This window comes from Anolis carolinensis, chromosome 6 (assembly GCF_035594765.1).
Source record: "Anolis carolinensis isolate JA03-04 chromosome 6, rAnoCar3.1.pri, whole genome shotgun sequence".
NCBI lineage: Eukaryota > Metazoa > Chordata > Lepidosauria > Squamata > Dactyloidae > Anolis > Anolis carolinensis.
The window spans coordinates 5,266,660-5,294,011 of NC_085846.1; the positions used below are offsets into that span (position 1 = coordinate 5,266,660).

At 42.3% G+C, this 27,352-nt stretch overlaps 1 protein-coding gene across 1 annotated transcript; it reads right to left on the reverse strand.

The window, feature by feature from the left end:
• Positions 1 to 6,922: 6,922 nt before the first annotated feature.
• bcl6b (BCL6B transcription repressor) lies at positions 6,923 to 23,739 on the reverse strand. The gene is made up of 8 exons (XM_062984547.1): positions 23,450 to 23,739; positions 19,711 to 19,932; positions 17,109 to 17,534; positions 16,784 to 16,839; positions 15,108 to 15,287; positions 13,847 to 13,977; positions 10,957 to 11,094; positions 6,923 to 7,191 (listed from the first exon to the last, which is right to left on the reverse strand). Exons 1-8 carry the CDS (start codon positions 23,614 to 23,616, stop codon positions 7,060 to 7,062), a joined length of 1,452 nt encoding a protein of 483 aa, XP_062840617.1. The 5' UTR covers positions 23,617 to 23,739; the 3' UTR covers positions 6,923 to 7,059.
• Positions 23,740 to 27,352: the final 3,613 nt, after the last annotated feature.

A 27,352-nucleotide genomic window follows, 5' to 3' on the forward strand; every position in this document is an offset into this window, starting at 1 on the left:
CCCCCATTTCCGCAGTACCAACAAAGATTTAGGCGTTGGCGGCGGGCCTTCTCGGCGGCATCTAGTCTGGGTCGCACGTTGCCCAACTGCATTGGCACCTCCTCGCTTCCTCGGGGGTATGGGGCTGGTGGCGGGGGTCTCCACACAGGACGCGGCTGGACGCCGGTGGGAGCGGGAGGTTTCGCTCCAGCCCTACCGCTCTGGCCTCGAATCCATTGCTTTCTGTTGGCAAGCATGACTTCAGCTCGTAAACATTGATCAATGAGTGCTTCAAGAGAGTGTGGAGGATCCACCTTGGAGATTTCCTCCAGCATCTCGATGTTGAGACCCTCCCGAAATTGTCCTCTGAGGGCTACATCGTTCCAGCCGGTGTTATGGGCCAGCACTCGGAACTCGGCTATGTACTGGGACAAGGGTCTGTCTCCTTGGGAGAGGCACCGGAGTTTGTGGCCGGCTGCCTCCAAATTGTCCTCGATCCCCCAAGTCGCCTTAAGGTGGTCCAAGAAGTGTTGCGCTGATCTTAGATGTGGGGAGACTTGGTCGAACAGTGCCGTCGCCCAGTTGGCCGCTGGCCCGTCTAGGAGACTGTAAATCCACGCCACCTTGATGTCTTCTTGGGGAAACTCGGCAGCACGGGCCTCTAGATAAGCCTGGCATTGGCGACGGAAAACATGAACCTTAGAAGCTTCTCCGGAGAACTTGGTTGGCAACGCCATGGCCGGGAGACGGATTCCGCGCTCCTTCAAACCCCTAATTTCCCCATCCTGCGCATTGAGCTTGTCACGGATGCGGTCCACTTCGTCCTTGTCGATGGTGTAGCTGAGTGGCTGGCCACCCGGCACGGTTCCGGTAGACATTCTGGCCTAGGTTAATTGGTGCTTAGGGTGGCGGAGTCAAACTGTCGCGACCCAGGCTGCAGAGCACCAATAACCATACACCGAGGCCAGATTCTATCTAATATCTTTATTGAAGGAATATATAAAGTTAATGAAAGCAAGTGTATGAAATAGTCCAGAAATAGACCTTTCAGGAAAGGTCGAAATTAGTCCAAAGAAACAATGTCCAATATGAAATATTAAGGTCCAAAGTTGTAATCCAATAACCGAAACACTCACTTTGCCAGGCAAAGTGAGGGGAGATGACAAGGTCCTTTAGTCCATGGAACTTGAGCGAGGCTAGGGAGTAACTTGAAACAGGGCTTGAAACAAGGCAACAAGGACGAGGAGCAAGAACAAGATCCGTGGAATACTTGGCAAAATCCGGAAAACAAGGCAAGGCAGGGTCCTGGAAAACAAGGCTGAGTCCTAGGAAGCAAGGCAAGGTCCGCGGAGGTAAACAAGGCTGGAACGGGAACGTAGGCTTGGAAACAGGGACGAAGGCTTAGAAGCGGAGTAGCGCTGTCCACACACAACCTACTCCAGTTGCTGACGAATTGACTCCGCAAGATCCCCTTGTGGGCAAAGCACCTAAATAGGATCTAGTTTTCCCACCAAAGAGCAGTTCCCTGGAGAACCAGAAACGAAAGCTATTCTCTGAGTCCAGATGCATGACTCCTTAAAGTTTCCCATGGAAAGCAGGCTTAATCAGCTGAATGCTTAGCAGCTATCCTAGCACTCCTGCGAGACGCCTGTTGAACTCCCCTCTGTTGTTTACAAAAAGCATGGCGAGAAAACGTAGGAGATTGTGGCTCGGGGCTTGTTTGACAGACTTCTGGAAGACAAATCTCTTGCAGGTGCAAGGTTTCCAAATCTGGCTGGGAAAGTTCCAATTCTGGCTGGAACGGTGAAAAACCCAAGTTTTCCTCTTCATCTGGCACCACAGTGCCAGGAATGGGACTACATTGCCCATGGGTCATCACAGGCGGGGTATAAAAATAAAGTTGTTGTTGTTATTATTATTATTATTATTATTATTATTATTATTATTATTATTGTCAAAGGCTTTCGTGGCCAGAATCACTGCGTTGCTGTGAGTTTTCTGGGCTGTCTGGCCATGTTCCAGAAGCAATCTCTCCTGGTGTTTCGCCCACATCTATGGCAGACATCCTCACAACCTCTGAGAAGGCCTGCCATAGATGTGGGCGAAACGTCAGGAGAGAATGCTTCTGGAACATGGCCATACGGCCCGGAAAACCCATAGCAACCCAGTGAAGATGCAGCCTGAGTCTTCCTTGCCTATATTTTGGGAGTTGTAGTTTCACAGGGTCTTTATCCTGAGACCTTGCCAAACTACAACTCCCAGGATTCCATAGCAGTTAAAGTGGCATCAGACTTATACATTCTGCAGTGTAGATGCCTCCTTTGTTATTGTAAAACCAACCAAGACCTTTAAGGACCAAAAGTGTTTTTAAATGTTACCTTTGAGTCTTCTTTGGGAGAGAAATGGGGGGGGGGGGGTGTAATAATAATAATAATAATAATAATAATAATAATAATAATAATAATAATAAATAATTTTGGTATATTTGCATATGTTCTACTGTACCATCAGCTGGAGGCCCCTCCCACCAGTAACATGCTATGCTAATAATATAATATGTAAATTTTATATATATATATATATATATATATATATATATATATATATATATATAGAGTATATTTATATATATATAAATGAGTGATGGCATCACGGCGACCCACAAAACAACAAAACTACAGGCCCCCCAACTTCTAAATTTGACAACACAACCCATCATCCACGCCTCTAGGTTGATACAACAAAAAGAAAAGAAAAATAAAGTCCTAATTAGAGGGAGAGCAATAATTGTTTTTATCCAATTGCTGCCAGTTTAGAGGGCTAATCTCTGCCCACTTCGTCTCCTAGCAACCAACTCAGCCAAGGGACAGCCAGGGTTCAGTTAGAGGACAGGCAGATTTAGGCCTCACTTAAGCCTCTTCCACAGATTATCTAATTTGCACTGGATTATATGGCAGTGTAGACTCAAGGCCCTTCCACCATACTTCGCCATAGCAACGCGTGGCCGGGCACAGCTAGTACAATATAAAATACAGTAATATATCATAATATAATATATATACATATAATATTGATAATAATATTATAATGTAATACAATATAATTATACAAGATAACAATTATACAAGATAACAATATTAATTATATATTATATATTACATGTAATATTACTAATAATATTACAATATAGTGGTATAGTAGAATATAGTATAATGCTAATATTGTGCTATGCTAATAATATAATATATTGTATATACATATAATATTAACAATAATATTATAATGTAATACAATATAATACTGACAATTATACAAGATAATAATATTAATTATATATTATATATTACATGTAATATTACTAATAATATTACAATATAGTTTATAGTATAATATAGTATAATGCTAATATTGTGCTATGCTAATAATATATTATACTGTATATGTACATAAAATTTGTAAGCTGCTCTGAGTCCCCTTTGGGGTGAGAAGGGCGGGATATAAATGTAGTAAATAAATGCATAAATATAGGCATATTTGCATATTTTGGTATATTTGCAATTAGATACTTTGGAGATGGGCTCATGTTTAAATGTTAGTTGTTTTGAGTCCCCTTTGGCAGAGAAAAAGTGGGGATACATATACATTTATTATTATTATTATTATTATTATTATTATCATTATTATTATTATTATGGTATATTTACATATACCTCATGAGATACTTTGAAAGCAGGCACAAGTCTAAACAGAAAATTCATTGATGTTTTATACACATAGGCCATTTTATACAATATTGTTTTAATAACAGTTATGCATGAAACACAGTTTGTGTACATTGAATCATTAGAAAGGCTCACTCTCTCAGCCGCAAATGGGAACAAGTAGTGTTGGGCCCTATATGCTTCAAAGGCTACGCTGTGCCCAGTGAACACATCCACATTGTAGAATTAATGCAGTTTGGCGCCACTTGAACTGCTTTGGCTCAATGCTATGGAATTGTGGGCGTTGTAGTTCGGTGAGGACTCTTTGGCCAGGAAGGCGAAAAACCTTGCAAAATTGCAACTCCAGGCATCCCATAACATTGCACCATTCAAGGGTTGAATGAAAAGTAATGCCTCCACCTTCGTTACTTGGGTTTGGATGGGAATATGTTAATAAATCAAACGCAGAAATAATCCTTAGAATGTGCTCTTTAACGACCACTATTCACTTTTCCACATCATCACCAGACAATTGGATGCATTTCTGCCAACGATGAACAAGTTTTCTGAAGCTGTCAAGGAAGAAGTCGACACTCTGTTTCTGCGACCGGCGTCTCACAGGACCCATCGTGCACAGATCTTCCAATAGCCAAGCAAAGCAATAATATGACCCACACATTTTTGTGAAATGCCGATTACGTTTCACATTTCTCTCTGAGTGATACTACGATCGTCCTGAATCAATTCGTCAACCTTTTGCTTGTGAAACCTGGTGGTTGCTGTCACAGGACGTCCAACTATTTGTTTGTCACGCAAGTCAACATCTTTAGACTTACTCACCCAACGATGCACAGGACTCACATCAACACAATCCCCATAAACAGCTTGTGTTCTCTGATGGATCTCCTTTGGGTTGACACCTTCTGCTGTCAAGAATTCAATGACTGCACGTTGCTTAAGTCGCATTGACCGACCGTCTGCACAGGGTTCCGTACTTCACATTTTGACAACACAACCATTCAATGCTAAGGTTTCCTCGTCTGCGCAGGGTTCCATACTTGGCACATTAACAACACAACCGTTCAATGCTAAGGCTTCCCGCCAAATGGGATTAACTGTGGAGGAGAGTCTCCTGAAGAAGACAGTACCTGTCGCAGACCAGGACTGCCATCTGTTGAGCTACGAAGGTGGAGGCATTACTTTTCATTCAACCCTCGTACATTACAGTGTAAATGCACCCTCAGTGGCTGGCCTTGCTTATACATACATCCATTTCATTCCTTTCTTCTTTCCAGATACAGAAAAGAGGTTCCAGACCTCTTCTAAAGTATTATTTCTTTAAGGTTCCAGACCTCTCTTTTCACAAACTCAGTGTCAAACTTCCCAATACTTTTCCTGAAAGATGAGCAAAATTGCCACGTCTCTTTGGTGCAAAGAGGCAGAAATAAGAAAGTGGCAATGCCTTGGCAAAGAAATTATACGAGAAACATATAAGAAAGAATTTGGCCAGCAAAATAACATGTGTTTTTCCTTAAGTATATTTTATATATAACAACATTTGAAAGGATTTCTGTTTCTATTTTGAAAGTCTTATTTCCTGTTTAAGTGTGTGGTCCTCACTTTGAAAGTACAGTAGTCTCACTTATCCAAGCTTAGCTTATCCAAGCTTCCGGATTATCCAAGCCATTTTTGTAGTCAATGTTTTCAATACATCGTGATATTTTGGTGCTAAATTTGTAAATACAGTAATTACTACATAGCATTAATGCATATTGAACTACTTTATCTGTCAAATTTGTTGTATAACATGATGCTTTGGTGCTTAATTTGTAAAATCATAACCTAATTTGATGTTTAAAAGGCTTTTCCTTAATCCCTCCTTATTATCCAACATATTCGCTTATCCAAGCTTCTGCTGGCCTGTTTAGCTTGGATAAGTGAGACTCTACTGTAATACTATGTAACAACATTTGAAAAGATTTCTGTTTCTATTTTGAAAGTCTTATTTCCTGTTTAAGTGTGTGGTCCTCACTTTGAAAGTACAGTAGAGTCTCACTTATCCAACGTTCTGGTTTATCCAATGCATTTTTGTAGTCAATGTTTTCAATACATCATGATATTTTGGTACTAAATTCGTAAATACAGTAATTACTACATAGCATTACCATGAATTGAACTACTTTTTCTGTTTTGGTGCTTAATTTGTAAAATCATAACCTAATTTGATGTTTAATAGGCTTTTCCTTAATCCCTCCTTATTATCCAACATATTCGCTTATCCAACGTTCTGCCGGCCTGTTTATGTTGGATAAGTGAGACTCTACTGTATCTCCTAAACATCACAATGTATTGAAAACATTGACTACAAAAATGCGTTGGATAATCCAGAATGTTGGATAAGCGAGTATTGGATAAGTGAGACTCTACTGTAATACAGTAGAGTCTCACTTATCCAACAAAAGCGGGCCAGCAGAACGTTGGATAAGCGAATATGTTGGATAATAAGGAGGGATTAAGGAAAAGCCTATTAAACATCAAATTAGATTATGATTTTACAAATTAAGCACCAAAACATCATGTTATACAACAAATTTGACAGAAAAGTAGTTCAATACGCAGTAATGCTATGTAGTAATTACTGTATTTACGAATTCAGCACCAAAATATCACAATGTATTGAAAACATTGACTACAAAAATGCGTTGGATAATCCATTACGTTGGATAAGTGAGACTCTACTGTAGTTGTTATACTCTGGAAACTTCGTTTTTGTGGCACCAACTATGCTGAATTGGTTGAGAAATTTTAGCAATATGTAATAAACTTATTCCGTGTTTTTACGACGGAACCAATTAGGAACAAAAATCATAGTGTTACATAGTGTTGCTTGTACAGAACAAAACAAAACATAAACAACGATGATAAAACAACAACAATCCCCATTCATTTAGGCTTCTCTCGCCTGGCATGCTCCAGGCCGGTTGGACTACAACCCATCATCCCCAGCAGTTACATAGAGGTGCATTATAGAGTATAGGTCAGGAATGGGCCAACTTGGGCCCTTGAGGTGTTTTGGACTGCAACTCCCATCATTCCTAACAGCCTCAGGCCCTTTCCTTTTGCCCCTCCGCCACTTAAGCGGCGGAGGGGCAAAAGGAAGGGGCCTGAGGCTGTTAGGAATGATGGGAGTTGCAGTCCAAAACACTCAGAGGACCCAAGTTCCACACTGACCATATAATGTTCTTGAAGTTTGTTAAGCTTTACAGAGTTTTGATCCATCAGCTCTGCCAGCAGAGCTCTGCAGGTGCAATGGAACCATGGGAGTTGTAGTTTGGTAAGGCCAAAAGACCTTGCGAAACTATAACTCCCAGCATTCCGCTCAGCAAAGGGTGGCGTACGGGCCGTCCAGGACTTTGTAGCGCACCTTGGTGTTGGTGACGGCGCCGTGCTTCTGCCGCAGGTGAAGCCGGAGCTGGCTCTTGTGACGGAAGCGGATGTTGCATTTCTCGCACTGTCGGAAGAAAAGATTGCTGTCAAAGCAGTTCAGGAAAAAACTAGGGGTGCATCTACACTGCAGACTTAATGAGGTTTGGCACCGCATGGGCTCCCATCGCTCAATGCCATGGATTCCTGGGGGAATGTAGTTTCGCAAGGTTACAATCCCCTCTAGAGGGTTTTCCGGCTGGCCATCTCTTTTGGGTGATTTGATTGTGTCTTCTTGCATAGCAGGAGGGGATAAGACTGGGGGGTCTCTTCTAACTCTATGAGTCTATGATTCTAAACTCTTTAGTCTTCTTTGCAAACTAGAAATCCCATGATTTCACAGCATTTGGCCTTGGCAGTCAAAGTGGTATCAAACTGCATTCATTCCACAGTGTAGATGCACCTGCTGCTCCGAAGACCCAGGTGTTGTGGTCTCCAGTCTTTCAAGCTGTTTAAGCAGGACAGTTGGCCCTTTTTATTATTATAGTAGCTTGGGTACCTTAAAGTTTGTTATGTTGGGCAAGTTTGCTCTGGATGGATCATCAGTGGGGTTCAGTGTGCTTTCTGGCTGTAGGGTAAACTACAACTCCCACTATGATGAGTAATTCTCCTCAAACCCCTCCAGTAGTTTGAGTTAGCCATGGTGTTGTGACTCAGCCACAGTATAGCCAGAGTGAGGATGAAGAAGGGGATTCTGGGTTTCAGATACAAGAGCCAGTTGGGCCAGAAGATGGGCTGCAAGAAGATGGCATGGGAATACAGGCTGATTCAGAGGCTCGAGAATTGCAGTTTGAGCAGAATGAACTGTTGACCCCAGAAGCCATAGATAACAGCCAGGATGACATTCCCATGGGAATTAATGAGCAAGTGAGCTCTCAAGTCCCGGTTCAGGTGCAAGATAACGAAGACCTTGAATTATCTAGGGCTGACTGGTTGTTATGGAGAGGATTTCAGGTCCGTAGGAGTGAGAGGCTCGCAAGAAAGAAAGAGGCCACTTCTGGGAAAAGAAATGCCTTCCTGGGGTGCTTTTAAAAGTGTGTGTTTGCAGATAGCTCTTCGTCAAAGCAAATCCTTGCTAAATCTGTGTGGATGTTCTTCTTTTCATGCCTTTCATGCCGGCCCAGTTCTATTGTGTTTTAGCGTATTGTTATTGCTTGTGGTTTATACTGTTTTAATTCTTTTAATTTGCCTTTGTTTTGTATTGTTATATTGTGTGTTGAGGCCTTGGCCTTTGTAAGCCGCATCAAGTCCTTCGGGAGATGCTAGCGGGGTACAAATAAAGTTTAATAATAATAATAATAATAATAATAATAATAGAAGTTTCCTGGATCTTTGTACCTTTGGGACTTTGTTTTTGGGATAAACTGTCTACTGCCTTGACTTATGGATTATTAGATTGCTATGGTTTATGGACTAATTGATTTTTATAGCTTATGAACTAATTGGATTCCTATTGACTCTTTTACTGCAACTTTGAAAGACCTTTCAACTGCCTGCTTTGATTTATATATTTGCTTTTGCTCAATAAAACTTCAAAAGACTTTCTTGTGTGTCTGACTGAGTGTCTATAGCAAGGTGAACTATTCTGACGTGCGACACATGGGGTTCTGTGTGCCAAGTGTGGTCCAGGTCTATCATTAGTGGAGGTCACCGGTTCTCTGGTTGTGGGTGAACTACAGCTCCCAGAAAGGAAGGTCAGTTCCCCCTAAACCCCTCAAGTAATCAAATTTTGGCCTATCAGGTATGTGTGCCGAATTTGGTCCAGACCATCCATGTTTGGGTTCACAGTGCTCTCTGGATGTAGGTGAACTACAACTCCCCTAAATCAATGTGAATTTTCCCCAAAGACCTCCAGTATTTTTTGCTGGTCATGGGGGCTCTGTGTGCCAAGTTTGACCCAATTCCATCTTTGGTGGTGTTCAGAGTGCTTATTGATTGCAGGTGAACTATACATCCCAGTATCTACAACTCCAAAATGTGCAAGCCAATTCCCCTCAAAACCCACCAGTATTCAAATGTGGGCGTATCAGGTTTGCATGATAAGTGTGGTCCAGATCCATCATTGTTTGGGTTCATAGTGCTCTCTGGATGTAGGTGAACTACAACTTCCACAAAACAAGGTGAATTATGTTGGGAATCATCCTGGACTACTCAAGTCTAAATGTAATTAGATAGATGATAGAGTTAGATTGAGGGAATCCTTTCCCTGTTTCCAAAGTATGCCTAGACAGGTTTTACTGTGTTTCACTCTATCCTGTGTTTGTCACATCCCTTACTTTGAAGTTAGTAGAAATGTGAATCTTTAGGGACACTAACTTCTCATTGGTCAGAATGTCTTTTATGGCCCAATAAACCGGACCATGAGGTTGGAACCATTTTGGTTCAGTCTCTTCTCCCTTTGTTTTTCTAGCTAACAAGAAGCATCTTGCTGTCTCTCCTGGCAAAATGTAACTATTTAGATGTTTGTTATTTCTCCTTTCTTATTTTTCCTTAGAAACCAGTCTAGAGTAACTAGACAGCTCCCAAGCCTTTCTATCTACAATGGAGTTCTTTTTACCTGAATAAATACTTTTTGAACTTTTATTGAGACTCTGCACTCCATTGCAATCCTAAATAGACAAAGGCCTCTCTTTGCTCACCCCGTGTAAGTAACTGCTGCATTTGAAAGCTTTGTTTTTGCTACTCTGCTGATTTTGGTGGAATCTCCCCCAGAGAGGGTTAAATTGAGTCTAACCGCTCAGAGTTTCCACAACAAATTATTCCCAAAGACCGCCAGTATTTTTTCTTGGTCGTGGGAGTTCTGTGTGCCAAGTTAATTCCAGTTCCATCGTTGGTGGAGTTCAGGGTGCTCTTAGATTGCAGGTGAACTATACATCCAAGTACCCACAACTGCTATAAATTATGATGGTTTCTCCCCAAACCTGTCTAGTATGTTCAGTTGCTGATCTATTTCTCTGTTTGCTGTGTGCCACAAAAAAGGAATAGGAAAGGGTTGTGGGAGAGGCAGTGGGCGGGGTCATGCAAATTCCACATCAATGGAGAGAATCAGAAACACTGGGATGTCTGTGGTGGAGGACAAACAGAAAATCTAGGAGGAACTTGTCCCCGTATGAAAGCCTTCACTTGGGTGGTGAGTAGGATGGTGTTTGTGGAGGACATTGGCAGGGCTCTTGGACATGTTTACACCGCTCACTATAACCTGCAATGTCATTGAGGATTCTGGATGAATGGATTCTAATCTTGGACATGCTTAAAATTTGATATAATGTGATTTTATTTTCTAATGGTATCTGTTTTATATGAATTGTTGTTTTTACATTGTTTTTAGGCATTGAATTTTTGCCTATTTATTGTAAGCCGCTTTGAATCCCCTTGGGGAGAAAGGCGGGGTAAAAGTGATGTAAATAAAATAATAAATAAATAAATTGGAGGGAGGGCCATTAGTGGCTCCTGAATAGTGAGAGTTATAGCTATATGTGGAAGTGGGAGCTTGGCTGTGGAAGTAGACACCCCAGCCACATGCACACACATATTTTCACATTTATTATGTGTATAGATTGTTATGATGTTTATTTATACCCCGCTTCTTCTCTCCACAAAGGAGGCTCAAATCAGCTTTATTTGAGGGTTGATTGGATCAATTAGGTCTCTTTAAGAATCGAGGCGCTCCAATGCGATGCCGTGATCCATTTGCGCCAGAATGGCTAACAGAGTCATCCTGGAGGAGCTTGAGATTCCTATCTGGTCCCTACCCAACTTTAGGGTTCATTTGATACCCCCAAATGGGACTCACCTGGTAGGGCTTCTCTCCGGTGTGGATGCGGATGTGGCTCTTGAGGGTCTGGAGGTGCCGGAAGCGCGTCCCGCACGTCCCGCATGGGTACGGCTTCTCTCCAGTGTGGATCAGCACGTGGGCCCGCAGGTGGGCCACCTGCAAGCAAGCCATGCAGTAAGCGTGGAGGCCTCCTCAACAGCGCCCCTAGTGGATTTTGTGCCACCTGCAGTTGCTTACCTGGCTTATAGCTTCAGCCGCCCCTGTATGTACATATAACTTGTAAGGCGCCCTGAGTCCCCTTCGGGGTGAGAAGGGCGGGATATAAATGTCGCAAATAAATAAATAAATAAGCAACCAGGCTGTTCCAAGGTGAGAATGTCACATGTCATTCCCCACCTGCCCAGTAGGTGTCGCTGTTGCGGAATGTGTCAAGTTTCAATAGACTGAGGATGAAGCATGCGCAAAGTGAACTTCTAAGCATTGCTTGATTTATTTATTGATTTAATTATTAATTAGCGACATTTATACCCCGCCCTTCTCACCTCAAAAGGGACTCAGGGCAACTTACAAGTTATAGGTACATACAATATATTATATTATTGGTATAGCACAATATAAGCATTATATATTACTATATTGTACTATACCGCTATGCTGCAATATTATTAGTAATATTAAATGTAATATATAATATACAATTATAATAGTGTATTATTATTATTATTATTGTATTGCATTATAATATTATCAATATTACAAATATATATTTATATATATACACACACAATATATTATATTATTAGTATAGCATAATATTAGTATTATATATCAGGGTGGCTTACAAGTTATAGACACATACAATATATTATATTTTTGGTATAGCACAATATAAGCATTATATACAGTAGAGTCTCACTTATCCAACATAAACAGGCTGGCAGAACATTGGATAAGTGAATATGTTGGATAATAAGGAGGGATTAAGGAAAAGCCTATTAAACATCAAAATAGGTTATGATTTTACAAATTAAGCACCCAAACATCATGTTATACAACAAATTAGACAGAAAAAGTAGTTCATTACACATTAATGCTATGTAATATATAATATACAATTATAATAGTGTATTATTATTATTACAGAATATTGTATTGTATTATAATATTATTATTGATATTATATGTATATACACTATATTGTATTATTAGTATAGCATAATATTAGTATTATATCTCAGGGCGGCTTACAAATTATAGGTACAGTAGAGTCTCACTTATCCAAGACTTGCTTATCCAACGTTCTGGATTATCCAATGCATTTTTGTAGTCAATTTTTTCAATATATCGTGATATTTTGGTGCTAAATTTGTAAATACAGTAATTACAATATTACTGTGTACCGAACTACTTTTTCTGTCAAATTTGTTGTATAACATGATGTTTTGGTGCTTAATTTGTAAAATCATAACCTAATTTGATGTTTAATAGGCTTTTCCGTAATCCCACCTTATTATCCAACATATTCGCTTATCCAACATTCTGCCGGCCCGTTTATGTTGAATACGTGAGACTCTACTGTATAAGCATTATATATTACTATATTGCACTATACCGCTATGCTGCAATATTATTAGTAATATTACATGTAACATATAACATACAATTCATTATAATATTATTATTGATATTACTATATGTATATACACTATATTATATTATTAGTATAGCATAATATTAGTATTACTGTATATCTCAGGGTGGCTTACAAATTATAGGTACATAGAATGTATTATATTATTGCTTTAGCACAACATAAGCATTATACATTATTGTATTGTACTATACTGCTATGCTGTAATATTATTAGTAATATTACGTGTAATATATAATATACAATTATAATAGTGTATTATTATTACTATTATTTATTTATTTACAGTATTTATATTCCGCCCTTCTTTCTCACCCCGAAGGTGACTCAGGGCGGATCACATTATATACATATAGGGCAAACATTTAATGCCCATATACACATAGAACCGAGACAGAGACAGACGCAGAGGCAATTTAACCTTCTCCTGAGGGGATGTTCGATTCTGGCCACAGGGGGGAGCAGCTGCTTTATCATCCACTGTGATGGTACTTCCTCATTCCAACGTCGTAAATTAGTTAAATTTGCCTCCCCACTTTTATAAGTGGTACCTTTTTCCTACTTGATAGATGCAACTATCTATCAAGTAGGGCTGTGGCGCAGGCTGATAAAGCAGTCAGCTGCAACAAATCACTCTGACCAAGAGGTCATGAGTTCGAGGCCAGCTCGGAGCTGCATTTGTCTCTGTCTTTGTTCTATGTCAAGGCATTGAATGTTTGCCTCTATGTGTGCAATGTGATCCGCCTTGAGTCCCCTTCGGGGTGAGAAGTGCGGAATATAAATACTGCAAATAAATAAACTATCTTTCAGCTTGCTAGGTCAGCAACGAGCAGGGGCTATTTTTTATTTTTTAATTGACGGGTGGTCACCCCACCACGGGCTGGCCTCGAACTCATGACCTCATGGTCAGAGTGATTTATTGCAGCAGGCTGCTCACCAGCCTGCGCCACAGCTAATACTATTGCAGCATAGCGGTATAGTACAATATAGTAACGTATAATGCTTATATTGTGCTATACCAATAATATAATATATTGTATGGACCTATAACTTGTAAGCCGCTCTGAGTCCCGTTCAGGAAGAAAAGGGCGGGATATAAATGTCGCTAATATATAAATAATTCATCCCAAATTGCACATTATTGTGCCCTTACTTCACACCTGTCTCTATTCTTTGGGCCTTGCTTTCTCCATCTCTGTGCATTGCCCAGTATGCCAGGCTCCTTTCTAACTCTCCACCTATAAGTACAACCTTTACCTGTACAAATCGGGATCCGCAGGTTTCGCACTTGTAGGGTTTTTCGCCGGAATGGATGCGCAGGTGGGTCTTGAGGTTGGCCGGCCGGTTGAACTGCGCTCCGCAAATGCCACAGTGGTACGGCTTGTCTCCTAAATGGGAACGGAAAGTGGGACATGGTAAAGGAATGGGAAATAGTGCGCAAAAACATGATTTGAGGGTGCAAATCCCCCCCCCCCCCATTTTGGAGGGTTATGCTCCTAAAGGAAAGAGCCCTGTGCAATTATCCAGCTTCTATTTGCAAGCATTAACTGATTTGCAACTTGCAAGGACTCTCTAAGGAACCCTACAGAGCTTCTCCCTTTCCTCTTAATGTTTTTTGGGGTGGTGCCAGGGCTCACCCTCTACTCTGCTCTAAATCAAACTTCTGGCTAAAAACAAATAGACTAGGACCCCATCTACCGTGACATATAATGCACTTGCAAATGGCATTATATGATCAGTGTAATAATAATAATAATAATAATCATCATCATCATCATCAGCATTCTTGCCCACCTCTTCTTGTGGTTCAAGGTGGGTTACAACACAGTTAAATCACACAGACATTGCAAAATGCAGTGCACTTGCAAGCAGCATTATATGATCAGAATAATAATAATAATAATAATAATAATAATAATAATAATAATTCTTGCCCGCCTCTTCTTGTGGCTCAAGATGGGTTACAATACAGTTAAAACACACAAACATTGCAAAATACAATGCACTTGCAAATGGCAATATATGATTAGTGTAATTATTATTATTATTATTTTATTTCTTACCTGCCTCTTCTCATGGCTTGAAATGGGTCACAACACAGTTAAAACACACAATGTACTTGCAAACAGCAATATATAATAAGTGTTGTTGTTGTTGTTGTTGTTATTATTATTATTATTATTATTATTATTATTATTATTTTATTTCTTACCTGCTTCCACTCATTGCTTGAGGTGGGTCACAACACAGTTAAAACACATAAGCATTGCAAAATAAAATTCACTTGCAAACAGCAAAATATGATTATGATGATGATGATTATTATTATATTTCTTACCTGCCTCTGCTCATGGCTTGAGGTGGGTCACAGCCCAGTTAAAACACACAAACATTGCAAAATTCTATAAACACACATGTTAAAATGTCCTATAAAAGACATATTAAAACCTTCCGGAACCAGTGGGAATCCCATCAGCCGGCCAGTGATTTGAAGGCACACCTGTGCAAAATGACACACCTGTATGCAGCGTCCGATGGCTTGCCAGGTTTCCTTTGTAGCGGACGCCTGAGCTGCAGAAGTGACACTTGTAGGGCTTCTCTGGGGGGCTGTCAGAGGCTGTTGGTGGACTGGGCCCTCCAATATCTTCCTGAAGTATTGGCAGATCAAACCCCCCACAGTGGTACGATCCTCGGCCTACTAGAAGAAGGTAAGATTCAGGTTGTCATTTCCCCCCAAAAAATCAAAACTACTTTCTGTTTACACTGTGGAATTAATGCAATTTGGCCCCACTTGGTTTCATACTTGGGCATCCTGGGAGTTGTGGTTTGGTGATGCACCAGAAGAAGCTGTAGACCCAGTTATTTACTATTCAGAAATGGAGTTATTATTTTTGTAAATACACCTTTTGCAATGTTAAAGACAGAACTCTGCACGTCTGTTTCCTAAGCTCTAAATTCTCTACAGCCACGTGACACTTCACGCTCTGCTTGTTGTGAGCTGAATGCTTAACAATAAGTATATCCAGTGTTTGTACATTTTTGGATGCTCTGCTGACCTAATTGTTTACTATTTGGAAATGTAGTTATTATTTTTGCTAATATACCTTTTGCAATGTTAAAGACAGAACTCTGCATGTCTGTTTCCTAAGCTCTAAATTCTCTACAGCCACATGACACTTCACACTCTGCTTGCTGTGAGCTGAATGCTCAACAATAAGTGTATATCCAGTGTTTGCATATTTTTGGATGCTCTGCTGACCCAGTTGTTTACTATTAAGAAATGTAGTTATTCTTTTTGTTAATATACCTTTTGCAATTTTAAAGACAAAACCCTGCATGTCTGTTTCCTAAGGTATAAATTCTTTACAGCCACGTGAGACTTCACACTCTGCCTGCTGTGAGCTGAATGCTCAACAATAAGTATATCCAGTGTTTGCATATTTTTGGATGCTCTGCTGACCCAGTTGTTTACTATTAAGTAATGTAGGTTTTTTTTGTAAATACACCTTTTGCAATGTTAAAGACAGAACTCTGCACGTCTGTTTCCTAAGCTCTAAATTCTCTACAGCCACGTGACACTTCACGCTCTGCTTGTTGTGAGCTGAATGCTTAACAATAAGTATATCCAGTGTTTGTACATTTTTGGATGCTCTGCTGACCTAATTGTTTACTATTTAGAAATGTAGTTATTATTTTTGCTAATATACCTTTTGCAATGTTAAAGACAGAACTCTGCATGTCTGTTTCCTAAGCTCTAAATTCTCTACAGCCATGTGACACTTCACACTCTGCTTGCTGTGAGCTGAATGCTCAACAATAAGTACGGTATATCCAGTGTTTGCACATTTTTGGATTCTCTGCTGATTCAGTTGTTTACTATTAGGAAATGTAGTTATTCTTTTTGTAAGTACGCCTTTTGCAATTTTAAAGACAGAATTTTGCATGTCTGTTTCCTAAGCTCTAAATTCTCTACAGCCACGTGACACTTCACGCTCTGCTTGCTATGAGCTGAATGCTCAACAATAAGTACGGGATATCCAATGTTTGCAGATTTTTGGATGCTCTGCTGTTGGACCCAACTTTAGTTTAGTTTAGAGGCTTGTCCATCCTCAACTTATGAGAGTCAAGGTGACAACGACCCCCAACCCATCATTCACTAAACAGCCCATCATCCACTTCTCTTCTGGGACTCACCAACCCCAAAGGAGTCTCGGTTGCAGACAGAACAGCGGGGCAGAGCCGGGGAAGTCCTAAAGAAAGAGGGAAAAGATATTTATAATCCAGGAACAAAAAGTATAATTCAACTTGGGCCTACTGTGCAGTTGTTTTGGACTGCAACTCCCATCATTCCTAATAGCCTCAGGCCCCTTCCTTTTGCCCCTCCGCCGCTTAAGCGGCGGAGGGGCATAAGGAAAGGGCCTGAGGCTGTTAGGAATGGTGGGAGTTGCAGTCCAAAACACCTGGACGGATGACATTTGCCCATGCCTGGGTTAGATATTAAATTTATATTTTTTCCAACCTGCGAAAGATGCTTTGTCCCGTTCCCGAGTTGTTTCTATCCGTATCCATGTGGTCAGGGGATTTTGGGGTGTCCAGTCGTCCTTCCTCCTCCTCCTCGTTGTCTTCGTGCATCCTGGAGTTCAGGATGATGAATTTGTACTTCTTCCAGTTGCAAGCCTTGGGGTCCGGGGTGCTGGACCCCCGAGGCGAGGCCGGCCAGCCAGGAGGAGACTGACTCCCATTTCCAGGAGAGAAAAAAGACCCATATGGCTTGTCTTTGGGACTGTAGGATACGGCGGGCAAGGCAGCGGTCACTGCGGCCGGAATGGGACTATCGGGTGTCCGTCTTTGCAAATGGTCAGCGGATGGGTCTTCTACAGTCTGGAAATGATGGTGGAGGAAGTCCGCCGTTGGAGGAGTCAATAAAGAGCTGACGCGGTCATAGCTGCAAGAATTGGAAAGAAATCAACTGCATTGTTATCTCTAGATGTTGGCACTATCACACCACAAAGTTCCCAGCATCTCCAAGCAATGTCCGCTCCAGTTTTTAGTCAGAACTCCGAAGAAGCTGTTCAATGTGCTGAACCAGCCATGGCTATGTTTGGGGGGTGTTAACTCACACTTGATAGGGTTGCTGTGAGTTTTCAGGGCTGTCTGGCCATGTTCCGGAAGCATTCTCTCCAGACGTTTCACCCACATCTATGGCAGGCATCCTCCTTCTGCTGAAAACTAGGCAAGTGGGGTTTATATATCTGTGGAATAATGTCCAGGGTGGGAGAAAGTGGGTTGCTGTGAGGTTTTTTTGGGGGGCTGTATGGCCATGTTCCAGGAGCATTCTCTCCTGATGTTTCGCCCACATCTATGGCAGGCATCCTTAGAGGTTGTGAGGTCCGTTGGAAACTAGGCAAGTGGGGTTTATCTATCTGTGGAATAATGTCCAGGGTGGGAGAAAGTGGGTTGCTGTGAGGTTTTTTTTGGGGCTGTATGGCCATGTTCCAGGAGCATTCTCTCCTGATGTTTCGCCCACATCTATGGCAGGCATCCTTAGAGGTTGTGAGGTCCGTTGGAAACTAGGCAAGTGGGGTTTATCTATCTGTGGAATAATGTCCAGGGTGGGAGAAAGTGGGTTGCTGTGAGTTTTTTTGGGCTGTATGGCCATGTTCCAGGAGCATTCTCTCCTGATGTTTCGCCCACACCTATGGCAGGCATCCTCAGAGGTGGTGAGGTCCGTTGGAAACTAGGCAAGTGGGGTTTATCTATCTGTGGAATAATGTCCAGGGTGGGAGAAAGTGGGTTGCTGTGAGTTTTTTTGGGCTGTATGGCCATGTTCCAGAAGCATTCTCTCCTGATGTTTTGCCCACATCTGTGGCAGGCATCCTCAGAGGTTGTGAGGTCTGTTGGAAACTAGGCAAGTGGGGTTTATCTATCTGTGGAACAATGTCCAGGGTGGGAGAAAGTGGGTTGCTGTGAGTTTTTTTGGGCTGTATGGCCATGTTCCAGGAGCATTCTCTCCTGATGTTTCGCCCACACCTATGGCAGGCATCCTCAGAGGTGGTGAGGTCCGTTGGAAACTAGGCAAGTGGGGTTTATCTATCTGTGGAATAATGTCCAGGGTGGGAGAAAGTGGGTTGCTGTGAGTTTTTTTGGGCTGTATGGCCATGTTCCAGGAGCATTCTCTCCTGATGTTTCGCCCACACCTATGGCAGGCATCCTCAGAGGTGGTGAGGTCCGTTGGAAACTAGGCAAGTGGGGTTTATCTATCTGTGAAATAATGTCCAGGGTGGGAGAAAGTGGGTTGCTGTGAGTTTTTTTGGGCTGTATGGCCATGTTCCAGAAGCATTCTCTCCTGATGTTTTGCCCACATCTGTGGCAGGCATCCTCAGAGGTTGTGAGGTCTGTTGGAAACTAGGCAAGTGGGGTTTATCTATCTGTGGAATAATGTCCAGGGTGGGAGAAAGTGGGTTGCTGTGAGTTTTTTGGGCTGTATGGTCATGTTCCAGAAGCATTCTCTCCTGATGTTTTGCCTGCATCTGTGGCTGGCATCTTCAGAGGTCTGTCTGTTGGAGGTGAGGCAAGTGGAGTGTATATATAATAATAATAATAATAATAATTATTATTATTATTATTATTATTATTATTATTATTATCAACACAACGACGTTGTATGGCACACCAAACAAGATAGATATGCTGGATTTCGTTTTGCAAAACCACAAGTCGAACACTTCCCAAGTGTCTAGGACTGTGTGATGTATTTTCTGATGATGTGTGCAGATCCCAGTAGGGTGGCCTTTTGCAGTTGGCAGATGGTGATTTTGTCAATGTTATTATTATTATTATTATTATTATTATTATTATTATTATTATTATTATTATTTATATACCGCCCTATCTCCCCAGGGGGACTCAGGGCAGTTTCCAACCATAAAACAACAACGTACACTAACACACAATATTAAAACAAGATAAAACTATATGATTAAAATAAACAATAAATAACAATTACAACAAGCCATGAACGAGGGGACAGGGATCATTAACCAAATATATTAACATAAAACGGCTCAAGCCAACCAAGGTCCTAAACTTTGCTCCTCCCGCCCCAACCCGAATGCCCGTACCTGGCTTGGATGAAGCGGTGGCAGCTTTCGGCCACGTGTTCCATCTGCAAGTAGGACGCGGCGGCCAGGACGGCCGGCACGGTGCCCGGCGTGAGAAGCAGGCGAGACGTGTACATGAAGTCCAGGATGGCCTGGAATCCGGCCGGCTCGATGGAGCTGGGGAGGGTCAGGACGCTCACTTGGTGGCCCCCTTGGCCCAGGAAGATGGAGTAAAAGAAGCCGCTGTTGGGGACGGACAGAAGGAAAGAAGCATTGGTCAAGGAGAGAGATCTAAGCCAAGGCCCTCTGACATTTTGCAGGTGCAAACCAGGACATGATGGCAAAAAGGTATGAATATGGAAGAGCCAACAAATTAGGAGACGTTGCCGCAGTCTGCTTTGGACTGAGTCAACTGTTCTCTGGTCCTGCAGTGGGCAAAGATTTCCTTTGCAGCAGTTGAAGCAAGCTGAGGACCAAAGGGGAGGGCGGAGCGAGAAACCGGGACATTTTACAGCAGATGCAAAAAGTAGGATGGCAAGGGATTATTTCTCGCATTTATATCCCGCCCTTCTCACCCGAAGGGACTCAGGGCGGCTTACAACAGTGGCAACAATTAGATGCCCATACAAACCAATATAAAACAGCACATAAAACAGTTAAAACTATTAAAATCTATATATATAAAAGAGTGATGGCCTCACGGCGACCGACAAAACAACAAAACTACAGCCCCCCCCAACCTCGAAATTTGACAACACAACCCATCATCCACGCCTCTAAGTTGATACAACAAAAAGAAAAGAAAATTAAAGTCATAATTAGAGGGAGAGGAATAATTGCTTTTATCCAATTGCTACCAGTTAGAAGGCTAAGCTCCTCCAACTTGGTCTCCAAGCAACCCAATCAAAAATAATAAAAAACACAAAAAAAATAATTAAAAACACGAAAAAATTAATACAATAAAATACTATAATAACAGAAAATAACTAAAAATAATACAAGAAAATAATAAAATAGAATAAATAAAAAGATAACTTACAATAAAATTAATTAAATAATACAAATAACGTCAAATAAAAATTACACAACAATTTTTAACCAATACCACCACCACTTTGCCACAGCAACGCGTGGCCGGGCACAGCTAGTACATTATGAATTAAAAATATACATTTCAAACATAAAATCAGATCCGTTCTTCCTCATGCATTGTCTATGGTTCAGTCCGTGTCATTTTCACCATTTATTGATTAAAAGCCTGGGCACACAGCCATGTTTTTAAGGCTTTTCTGAAGCCCAACAGGGTTGGAATTTGACGCATCTCTCTTGGGAGGGAGTTCCACAGCCGGGGAGCCTCCACCGAGAAGGCCCTGTCCCTCGTTCCCACCAGCCGCGCATCCGAGGCAGGTGGGACTGAGAGCAGGGCCTCTCCAGATGATCTCCAGATGAACATGCAGATTACATTATGCTGTGCTTTACAACTACTAAACAAGATTATTCACATTACAATAATATTGGGGCAACTGCAGGGTTTCTAAGTCCCAGGGAGGACCACCCTTCCCAGCATGCTCTGGGAAGAAAACCACAATTCCCAGCATGTTTTGTCACGCTAAGCCAGGAGTTCTCAAACCTTTAAAGCAGTGGAGTCCTTTCTGAAGGAAACGTTTCTCGTGGAGCCCCAAGAAACTTTTGGATACAGAAGACACATCACATTTTAAAATTTGAGACTATTTCAGTGGAAAACCCCAGGCGTCATCCAGCCTTTGCAATAACAGCAGCAGCAACAACAACAACAACAACAACAACAACCCCAGGAGGCACCCAGTCCAACCTGTATCTGCCATGCAGTAAAAGCACAAAAATCAAAGCACCCCCAAACATCTCCATCCAGCCTTTGAAATAGCAATAACAATAAGAGGAGGAGGAGAAGGAGGAGTAACCTAGGGGTCACCCAATCCAGCCTGCTTCTGCCTTGCAGGAAAAACACAGTCAAAGCATCCCCACCAGATGACCAGCCAGATTTTGAAATAAACATAATAATCATAGTAATAAAAGTGATGATGATGACAGACTGTTGGAGCATAATACTCTTGACCTCATGATCGTGGTAAAAAAGTATGGATCGTTGATGTTGTGATCCGATGTGACAGCAGAATCAACAACAAGCAACTGGAAAAGCTTACGTGATATAAAGATTTAAAGATCGAACTGCAAAGATTCTGGCACGAACCAGTCAAGGTGGTCCCAGTGGTGATCGGCACACTGGACGCAGTACTTAAAGACCTTGGCCAGCACTTAAACACAATCAGTTCTGAAAAAATTATCAGCTGCAAAAGGCCACCCTACTCGGATCTGCATGCCTTATTCGTAGATATATCACATTGTCCTAAACACTTGGGAAGTGTCCGACGTGTGATCCAATACAACAGCCAACAGAGTAATCTTGTTTGCTGTGTGCTAGTCTTGTTGTGTATCTCATAATAATAACAATAACAACAATAATAGGAATGACCCCAGGGGCCACCCAATCCAATCGTCTTCTGCCTTGCACACACACATATTCAATCTTCTCCTAAGGCTAAGTTCATAGCAAGGAACTAAAATACATCAGTAATTTTGGCCTTGCTTTATCTCTTGTAGCAAACAAGCGAACTTTTTCTCATGTCAGAAGCAACTTGAGAACATACTGCAAGTTGCTTCTGGTGTGAGAGAATTGGCAGTCTACAGAGACATTGCCCAGGAGATGCATCCTGCTGGGAGGCTTCTTTCATGTCCCTGCAAGCTAGAGCTGACAGATGGGAGCTCACCAAACCGCAAGCCTTTAGGTCAGCAAACCAACCCTCAGGTCAGCAGTTCAGCAGGCACAATTTTTATATATATATATAATGTTTATTTATTTTCATTCATTCAAATATACATACATTGCAAGTGTTTGCTGCATACAGTGCAATACTTTCATCTATTAGTCTTTCATAATCATTTCTCAGACAATATATTTTCAATAAGGGGTCACAGGCTTCTATTTGTATAGTACATATAATAATATAATAATATCCAAATTTATATCCGTTTCCTCCTTGCCTTCAGTCTATTAGCTTCCTCTATGTACATTTTTAGATTAATTTTACATTGAAATGTTGGATCATTGGTTGCCATTCATTAGCAAAGTTCTCTAACGGTTCTCCTCTTAAGTGCATCCTTATTTTGTCCACCATCAGCAACTCTATAATATATTGTTCCAGTTCTGCTAAGGGAGGTACCACTGAGGTTTTCCAATATCTAGCGTATACTATCTGAGCTGCCACTGTCATGTAAAACAAAATTCTTCCATATTTCCTTTCCAATAGCTGTCTACTTTGTTGCATGACTACCACAGGTGGTAAAATGTGCCTTTTTCTTTCCCACATTTCCAGCATTTATCGGTGCAATGGTACATCTTCGCTAATCTCTCTGGAGGGAGATACCACCGCAAATGTATTTTGTAAATATTTTCTTTTAGGTTTTGACATGCCATATACTTCATTCTTCTATTCCATGTTTTTTTCCCCATTGGACCATTTTTATCTCTTGGCTGATGTTTTGAGCCAAAACCCAGTGTGCCACTGCGGAAGGCCACAGATCTGATGTGTTCCCCTAGCCACCAGCCATATGGGCTCACTTGCCCCATGAAACCACCACTTAGGAGGTTCGCATGCCCATCCGGAACAACTGTCATGCCAAAACAACATTACAAGGTTGGCGAAATGTCCCGCTGTCTTACCTGCAGGCGGTCAGGACGGCTTTGTGGGCATGCAGTGGGCACCCTCCTACTCGCAAGGTGACATCGGTCAGGATGCATCGCTTGCGCAGCTCGTTCAGGTTCATGAGGACGTCACTGGCGTGGCGGGTGAACTCCCGGACGTAGCTTTGCTCTCCCGGCCCAGCCATGTCACCTGCCTGCTGAACCACCGTGGGCCCCTCTGGCCCCCGTCCCCTGCCCGCAGGGGGATGAGGGGGTCCCAAGCCCAGCTGGACCCCCTCCCCGTGTCCCTTGAGAAGCCCCGACGCCCTGAGAACCAGCCTCAAAAGCCAGGCGGGCCAGGGAGGGTCTTTTATAAGGTCGGGCACAAAAACCGTAAAGGAAATGGTGTAAGTCACATCCTTCCTATCTTCCTTTGAGCTCCGCCGTCAAGGGAAGGATGGAGGGGGCAGCCCAGGGGTGGGTTTAATTATAGAAAGAACGGTCACTCACTTCGGAACCAGGAACCTTTCCAGCTTGGCAACCTTGCAAGTCGAAACAGCGTTAAGAAGGGACCCTAAAGGACATCCAGCCCAACCCCTTTCTGCCTTGTCACTGATTCTGAAATTCCTCCTGCCTCTGCTTTTAATATCCTTGGATGTAGTTCACTTGGCCCCAGAGACCTGACTTTATTTAGATTAGGCACAAACTCTTGTTTTGCCTCTTTACCTATTCCGTGTGACCTTTCCTGTAATGCATCTTCTACTACTCAGTTATCTCTTGAATTTATTTGGAGTAGCCAGATATTCCTGTGTTCTTCTGTACCTATTCTGTGCTGCATTCCCCTACAATATCTATTATCTCCTGAATAATAGATACAAGGGTTATCCAGAAAGTAGATTATGTTTTGGAATTAATAATGAACAAAGTACAGTAGAGTCTCACTTATCCAAGCCTCGCTTATCCAAGCTTCTGGATTATCCAAGCCATTTTTGTAGTCAATGTTTTCAATATATCATGATATTTTGGTGCTAAATTCGTAAATACAGTAATTACAACATAACATTACTGCGTATTGAACTACTTTTTCTGTCAAATTTGTTGTATAACATGATGTTTTGGTGCTTAATTTGTAAAATCATAACCTAATTTGATGTTTAATAGGCTTTTCCTTAATCCCTCCTTATTATCCAAGATATTCGCTTATCCAAGCTTCTGCCGGCCCGTTTAGCTTGGATAAGTGAGACTCTACTGTATAGGAGAAAACATTTACCATATGCAGTTGAAGGCCACACCCAAATGCCACTTCTCAACATAGTCGCCATTCAAATCTAGGCACTTACCATAGCGAGGAATGAGCTTGGCAACTCCTTCCAAACAAAACTCTGCTGATTCCAGCCGGTCACCCCTTCCCGCAACTGCCAAAATGCTGCGTAGAGGACACAAGTGGCAGAGTTTTGTAGGGAAGGAGTTCCCAAGCAAATTCATCGCTATGATAAGTGCCTAGATTTGAATGGCGACTATGTTGAGAAGTGGTATTTGGGTGTGGCTTTCAACTGCATATGGTAAATGTTTTCTCCTATACGTTTTGAGAGCGCAAGTGGCAGAGTTTTGTGGGGAAGGAGTTGCCAAGCTCATTCCTCGCCATGATAAGTGCCTAGATTTGAATGGCGACTATGTTGAGAAGTGGTATTTGGGTGTGGCTTTCAACTGCATATGGTAAATGTTTTCTCCTATACGTTTTGAGAGCGCAAGTGGCAGAGTTTTGTGGGGAAGGAGTTTCCAAGCTCATTCCTCGCTATGATAAGTGCCTAGATTTGAATGGCGACTATGTTGAGAAGTGGTATTTGGGTGTGGCTTTCAACTGCATATGGTAAATGTTTTCTCCTATACGTTTTGAGAGCGCAAGTGGCAGAGTTTTGTGGGGAAGGAGTTGCCAAGCTCATTCATCTCTAAGATAAGTGTCTAGATTTGAATGGCGACTATGTTGAGAAGTGGTATTTGGGTGTGGCTTTCAACTGCATATGGTAAATATTTCCTCCTATACTTTGTTCATTATTAATTCCAAAACATAATCTACTTTCTGGATAACCCTCATAGATTAGCCAGATATCTCCATACCTGTTCTATGCTGCATTACCCTGCTGCATCCTCAGCTCCATCATCCCCAAATGAGCATTATTAATTATTTATCACAGTGCCTTGCACAATACTTCAGTGTGGTCACCCTGCACCGTTCTTTTTGCTAAAGCTACTCAAACACACGCTTCTTCCTGCTCCGAAACACCCGATTGGTGACGATCCGCTCTCCGTTGACCATTGTTCTGTCCCGCACTTCCTTGCATTGTCACCTCCCGTGGGTAGCAGTGTGTGTGTGTGTATTTTTGTGTGTGTGTATGGAGGGAAGTGTGTGGGTGGCAGAAGGAAGCACCTGCTCGCATGAGGCCATATCCTCCTCTTCTGCTCCCAACCCTCTCCTTCCAGATCCTTTGGCAACACAATGGGACTGAGCCAAAGGAGGAGGCTTGGGGGCGCATCTACACTGTGGAGTCAATACAGTTTGACATCACTTTGATTTCCATGGCTTAGTGTTATGGGATCTCAAGAGATGTAGCTTGGTGACGCAACCAACCCCCTCTGGCTAAAGTCCTTGCCAAACTATATATCTGAAAAGTGCCATGGCATGTGTGAAAAAATGTATGAGGGTTGAATGAAAAGTAATGCCTCCACCTTCGTAACTCCTCGACAGATGGCAGTCCTGGTCTGAAGCAGGTCCTGGCTTGTTCGGTAGACTCCCCTCTACAGTGAGTTCCATTTGGCAGGAAGCCTTAGCACTGAACGGTTGTGTTGTTAAAGTGCGAAGTATGGAACCCTGCGCAGACAGGGAAGCCTTAGCCTTGAACGGTTGTGTTGTTGAAGTGCAAAGTATGGAACCCTGCGCAGACGGGGAAGCCTTAGCCTTGAACGGTTGTGTTGTTGAAGTGCGAAGTATGGAACCCTGCGCAGACGGGGAAGCCTTAGCATTGAACGGTTGTGTTGTTGAAGTGCGAAGTATGGAACCCTGCGCAGACGGGGAAGCCTTAGCATTGAACGGTTGTGTTGTTGAAGTGCGAAGTATGGAACCCTGCGCAGACGGGGAAGCCTTAGCATTGAACGGTTGTGTTGTTAAAGTGCGAAGTATGGAACCCTGCGCAGACGGGGAAGCCTTAGCCTTGAACGGTTGTGTTGTTGAAGTGCGAAGTATGGAACCCTGCGCAGACGGGGAAGCCTTAGCCTTGAACGGTTGTGTTGTTGAAGTGCGAAGTATGGAACCCTGCGCAGACGGGGAAGCCTTAGCATTGAACGGTTGTGTTGTTAAAGTGCGAAGTATGGAACCCTGCGCAGACGGGGAAGCCTTAGCATTGAACGGTTGTGTTGTTGAAGTGCGAAGTATGGAACCCTGCGCAGACGGGGAAGCCTTAGCATTGAACGGTTGTGTTGTTAAAGTGCGAAGTATGGAACCCTGCGCAGACGGAGAAGCCTTAGCATTGAACGGTTGTGTTGTTAAAGTGCGAAGTATGGAACCCTGGCAGACAGTCGGTCAATGCGACTTAAGCAACATGCAGTCATTGAAGGTGTCACCCCAAAGGAGATTCATCAGAGAATGCAAGCTGTTTATGGGGATTGTGTTGATGTGAGTACTGTGCGTCGTTGGGCGAGTAAGTTTAAAGATGTTGAGGTGGGAACATCTGACTTGCGTGACAAACAAAGAGTTGGATGTCCTGTGACAGCAACCACCGAGTTTCACAAGCAAAAGGTTGACAGATTGATTCAGGACGATCATCGTATCGCTCAGAGAGAAATTTCAAGCATAATTGGCATTTCACAAGAACGTGTGGGTCACATGATTGCTTTGCTTGGCTATCGGAAGATCTGTGCACAATGGGTCCTGTGAGACGTCGGTTG